This window comes from Nyctibius grandis, chromosome 10 (genome assembly GCF_013368605.1).
Source record: "Nyctibius grandis isolate bNycGra1 chromosome 10, bNycGra1.pri, whole genome shotgun sequence".
Lineage (NCBI taxonomy): Eukaryota > Metazoa > Chordata > Aves > Nyctibiiformes > Nyctibiidae > Nyctibius > Nyctibius grandis.
In genome coordinates, this window is record NC_090667.1 from 7,494,817 (window position 1) to 7,499,941 (window position 5,125).

At 62.8% G+C, this 5,125-nt stretch overlaps 1 protein-coding gene across 1 annotated transcript; it reads right to left on the reverse strand.

The window, feature by feature from the left end:
• Positions 1-3,325: 3,325 nt before the first annotated feature.
• On the reverse strand, positions 3,326-4,434 carry HAND1 (heart and neural crest derivatives expressed 1). Its single transcript, XM_068409547.1, has 2 exons — positions 3,925-4,434; positions 3,326-3,427 (listed from the first exon to the last, which is right to left on the reverse strand). Exons 1-2 carry the CDS (start codon positions 4,432-4,434, stop codon positions 3,326-3,328), a joined length of 612 nt encoding a protein of 203 aa, XP_068265648.1.
• Between the last annotated feature and the right edge of the window lie 691 nt (positions 4,435-5,125).

Consider the following 5,125-nt stretch of genomic DNA (forward strand, 5'->3'; position numbering starts at 1 on the left):
AGCGCGGGGTGGGAAGGACCCGACGGTCCCTCTGCCCCCAGCACTTGCCCCCTTGGCCAGACAGGGGAGCGAGGGGCCAGGCAGGGAAGGCAGCCGGGTCCCCTCCGCCATGCCCGGTGGCTGGATTCCAGCAGTGAGAGACACGGCACGGCACGTATGATGTTGCCCCGGGGCCAAGCGATCCCTGCGCGCGTGTGCTGCTGGCCAGGCAACTGCAGACTCAAGCCTGCGTGCCGGGACCATGCCGCTTCCCAACGGCATCAAGTTCACAGCAGGGTTGAGGTGTAGGTGTGTGCGGGGCCACCTCCCCTGGCCGCTCAGCTAGGCTCTCGGATGGCCCAAAATGCAAAGCTGGTGGCCAAACTATCCTTCCACCCAGGTTTCTGGGTAGAAAAATAAGGGAGGCTTGGGGAAGCCTGGCTGGGAAGGACCTGCTGTGGCCGGCACCGGGAGCCCTGCCGCTGCCTTCCCTGGGCTGCCGGGACGCCTCTCCCAGCCGCTCGGGTTTGCTGCCTGAGGAAGAGAGGCTGCCCCTGCGCAGGGCTCTCACCCCCCGGCAGCTCCTGTCCCTTTGGGGGTGACCCCATCCTAGGCTGGACCCGGTGCTGAGCTCAGCATCGATGCCCCTTCCCAGCCCCTGAGCGGTGGAGCTGCATGTGTGGTGCCGAGGTGGGGACGGAGCTCGCTGCTTGCAAATGCACCCCCTCCAAAGCGTGTTTTGGGGAGCAGTGAAGCCCTGGGGCTTAGTGCTTATTTTCACACACACACCCCCCAAACTCTGATCTAATCTCGCAGGAAAATCCCCTTGCTGGGCAGGGAATCCCTCTGCAGATGTGGAAATGAAGAGTGTTTGCACTTGGAAAACTACGAAGCAGCAAGGGAGGGTTGCATGGGGGAGACCTTTCCCAGCAGCTTGCAGCCAGCAGGTACCACCACCAGAAACTGGGGACAGGAAAAGCAACAATCCTGCGGGTGCTGGCAGAGCATCGCCCGGCTGTGCAGGGTGCCCCTTTCCCGCAAGTGAAACTGGAAACCGCCAGAGGTTTTTGGTGGGATAGCGAAGGGTGCCCAGGCTGCAGCTGGTGTCTCTGGTAGAGCCTGGTGTGCTGGGACCCCGACACCGACTCCTGTGCAACATCCCCCCCACCTTAGGCAGCAGAGCAAGTCCCAGGTCCCCGTTTAACCCTTTCTCTTGTCCGATGCCGAGGGGCAGCCGGGTACGGATACGGGGATACAGGCTGGTACGTGTGAACAGGATTGGGGCTGAACATGTTTACTGGGTGCTGGATTACGGCGTTAGTGATGGCTTGGGAGCTTTCCCGTAAGAACCCAGCCCTTTAAGGGATTGTGAAATGTAGCTATTTAATAGGATATTTAGGGCTGATTTTCTGTAAATTTTCTTTTTTTCTTTTTTTTTTTTCCTTTGAATGTGTTTTGTTTTAGAAAAGCTCTGTTCTAGCTTCACTCATGGACTTGGTGCCGTGCTAAACTTTTTATAGCCTGAACAAAACAATACTGCTCAGGCAGTTAATTTTCATCTGAGCCTCTTTCAGAGATCAGAAAACAGACCAGGGGCTGGGAAGGCAGACGTGCAGCGGCTCCGAAGCGAGGGAAGGCTGATTCACCCAGCCTGAGCACTCTGAGAGCTTTAGTTATACCAGGATCCCCCATGTTTGTCTGTCTGTCTGTATTTGTACACACGCACAAAGTGGTTACAAAACCCAACCTGCTTCCCCACGGGTAGTCAGGGGTATTTTTGGTGTGTGCGGCTGCACACGCACAGAATGATCAATGTGTCAGTGGTTTACAGATATTGCATCATTATTTCTATACCTTTAGTCAAAAGCAAAAGCTCAGGTTCAAGTAGAAAATGTAATGCTCCCAACTGAGCCCTCAGATTAACCCTACAATAATGTACGACTCTTCCCCATCTCATTTTTCTTTGCCCCGAGCAGCCAGCCAGGAGTTAGGGTTTACCCTGGCGTCTCTGGGAACGGCGGCGTGGCCAGGCTGGGAAGGCAGGATCAGGCCCTCAGCCTGTGCACACACATCTTGGAAGGCACCCTTCAGTACCAGAGCTGTGTGTGCACAGAACAAAGGAACGAGGATTTGGCATTGATTATTAAGGCTTATTAAGGATTTATGTTTGAGAGGTGACAGAGACTTTGGGCTGTGTGGGCGTTGGTGTGTCTGAGGTTAGTGGTATCTGTTGTGTTCGGACGACGAGGAGGGGATGTTGCTCCTTCAAAATGTGGCTGGGGCAGCGCCTAAGAGGGGATCCCTGTGAGAAAGCGCTGCCGGAGCCGTGCAGGGGAGCTGCCTGGGCAGGGAAGGGGAGCCGAGCCCTGGTTCTTTGCGTGGTAGTAATAAAACCGGGGCTCCACAGCTCTGCGGTGCTTGTGCCATCCAGCTGCTGTGAAGGCCTGATCCTGCCATCCTTCCCCAAGCCACGCACAAGCCCAGTCCCTCTAGCAGGTCTCCTGGGTCAGAAGGGAAGGGGTGGAAGGGCAGGGGCAGAGCTGGTGCCCTGGGACAGACTTTGGGTACACATTGGCAGAGCCCAGCCAGCGTCTGGGTTGAACAAGCACGGCACAAAAAAGTCCCAGAGGATCCCACAGAGCTGCCCGAGCCCCACGGGAGGGAATTCCCTCGCACGGATCGGCCCCGCAGCAGGGCACTGACTTCAGGGGCGTCCTTAATGCCGCAGCACCCCTCGCCCCTGCGGGCAGGAGGGCAGGGGCCCGGCCGCAGCAGCGCGATATCAGGAGCAGGGGGAGGCGGAGGGGTTGGACCCGAGGCTGTTTGCGTAAAGTTTAAATTTTATTTAATTTTTTTTTTAATTATTCCGTTTTAAATACGTGGTGTGGCGCGCCCGGTCCCTCGGGAAGTGGTCATGCAGATCTGAGGTAGAAAACCCGGCACAGGAGCGTTCCCAAATGCACCTCTAGGTAGTTTCACCGCAGCCACACGTCGGTCAGGCAGCGGACGGGGATGGGGGCTCTTATTTACAACAGCAAACGAATTAAACCGTTTCAGCCCGGCCCGGGAGGGCAGGAGCCGCCGATCGCTGCTGACAACGGGAAGGAGCAACGAGTACTGCAAACGGGGGAAGGGGCGAGGGGGGAAACGGCCCCCGACGGGGCGGGCAGGGTCCGGCGCCCTTCGCTTGTCTCCCGCGGAGCATCCGTGTCGGCGGAGCGGGGGGCAGCCGGGCCGGGTACCCGCATCCTGCGCCTGGACGGGCTCCGGGGGCCGGGCCGGGCTCTCTCCGACATTGCACATGGAGGGGCGAGCGGGGAGCGCCGTCGGGGCGGCGGGGCTGCCCTCAGGGGTTCAGTTCCAGAGCCCAGACCTGCTGGGGCCAACCCGTCCGGCCCTTCAGCTTCTTCTCGCCGTGGCCCAAAGGCTGCGAGTAGACCTCGGGCTGCTGCGGGAGAGGAGACGGGGAGAGGGGGGGAAAAAGGAGCGGTGAGGAGCGGAGCGGAGGCCCCGGGGAGGGCTCCCACCTTGCGCCCGCCTCGGGGGCTGCAGCCGAGCCCCGCGGCTCCGAGCGGCTTTTATCAGCCCGAGGATAAAGAGGGGTTTTAGCGGTCGTTCCCCCCCCAACTCCGCCCGCTGCAGCCCGGGGAGAAGCGGCCGCCCTTGCCCCGAAACGCACCCGCGCCCGCTCGTCCCGGGAAAGCGGCCGGGAGAGGGGAAGGACGAACCGGGTCCTGGGGTTTATCCGGCTTTTCTCTGCCGAGGTGCAGAGGAAAGGTCCCCATAGGTGGATTTTTTTTTTTTAATTTTATTTTTAAGCTGGAAAATAGAAGTTTCCAGCGAGGACGGGACGGATTTTCCGCCCCCCGCCCCAGCCCCGGGGCTTTCCCTGCCCGCTCCCGGCCCGGGGAGAGCGGGGCAGCGGGCGCCCAGCCCGCCTCTTACCGTCTCCCTTTTCCTCTTGTTCTCCCTGCCGTCGGCCTTCTTGAGCTCGGCTTTGAAGCCCTCGGTGTCCCCAGGCTGGCTGTCCTTGGCCAGCACCTCCATCAGGTAGGCGATGTAGCTGGTGGCCAGGCGCAGGGTCTTGATCTTGGAGAGCTTGGTGTCGGCGGGCACGTTGGGGATGCACTCGCGGAGCTCGGCGAAGGCGCTGTTGATGCTCTCCGTCCTCCGTCGCTCTTTCTTGGGTCCCCCGACCCCTTTCCGTCGGCCCAGGCGGCCGCTGAGACCCTCCAGCCGCCCCTGGCCGGCCGGGCCGTACTCGGCGGGGCCGTAGCTAGTAGGGCTTTGCCCGGCGAGCTCGGGGGCCACCTCGGCCGGGTTGAGCACCCAGCCGGGGAAGTAGGCTCGTTCCTGGTGGCACCGCGCCGCCGGCCCGAAGAGAAAAGGGTCGTGCAGCATGTGGTGGTGATGGTGGTGGTGGTGGTGATGCTGGTAGCCCCCCACCAGGTTCATGGTCCGCCCCGCTGGCCCCGGGGGCCGCGCTCAGCACCGCGCCATGGCCGGGAAGCGCTCCCCGCCGGGCGGGCGCGGCGGGCGGCGGCGGGGGCAGAGCGGCTCCGGCGCGGGGCTGCGGTGGTGGCGGCTGGCTTTGGGGGCTGCCTTGGTGCGGTTGGTGTTTTGGGGTTGGTTTTTGTTGGTGGTTTTTTTTTTTTTAACCCCTTCTGGAGCCTCCCAAGCCTGCCTTTATATAGGGCCGGGCCCCCCCCGCCGCGGAGCCAATGGGCAGGGGAGGATGCGCGGGGGCCCCGGGGGGAGCGGGGCGGCGGAGGGGGCGTGCGCCGTGCTGTTGACTCGGTTTATTTGGGCTCACACCTCCGCTGTTTGCTCTCGCCTCCCGCTCGCTCCGTGCTTGCAGGGAGAAGGGGGTGAGGAGTGACCCGAGGTGCGACCCCAACCCCCGCCCCGTCGCGCTTCGATCCCCTCCGCTTCCCCATTCCCGGGGCCGCGGGTGCCGGAGCCCCGACGGGCGGGCCGGGCCGTGTGGGCGCTCCGGGGCCGCCGTGAGCCGGGGGCTTTCTGCTTCCCAGGGGCCGGAGTCCCCGGCGGGGGCAGCGCCCGGCGCCGGGGCCAGCGCGGCCCGTCCCCACGCGGGGCGGGCTCGGCCCCGTGGGAGCGGAGCGCGGGGAGGCGGCGGGGCCGGTCG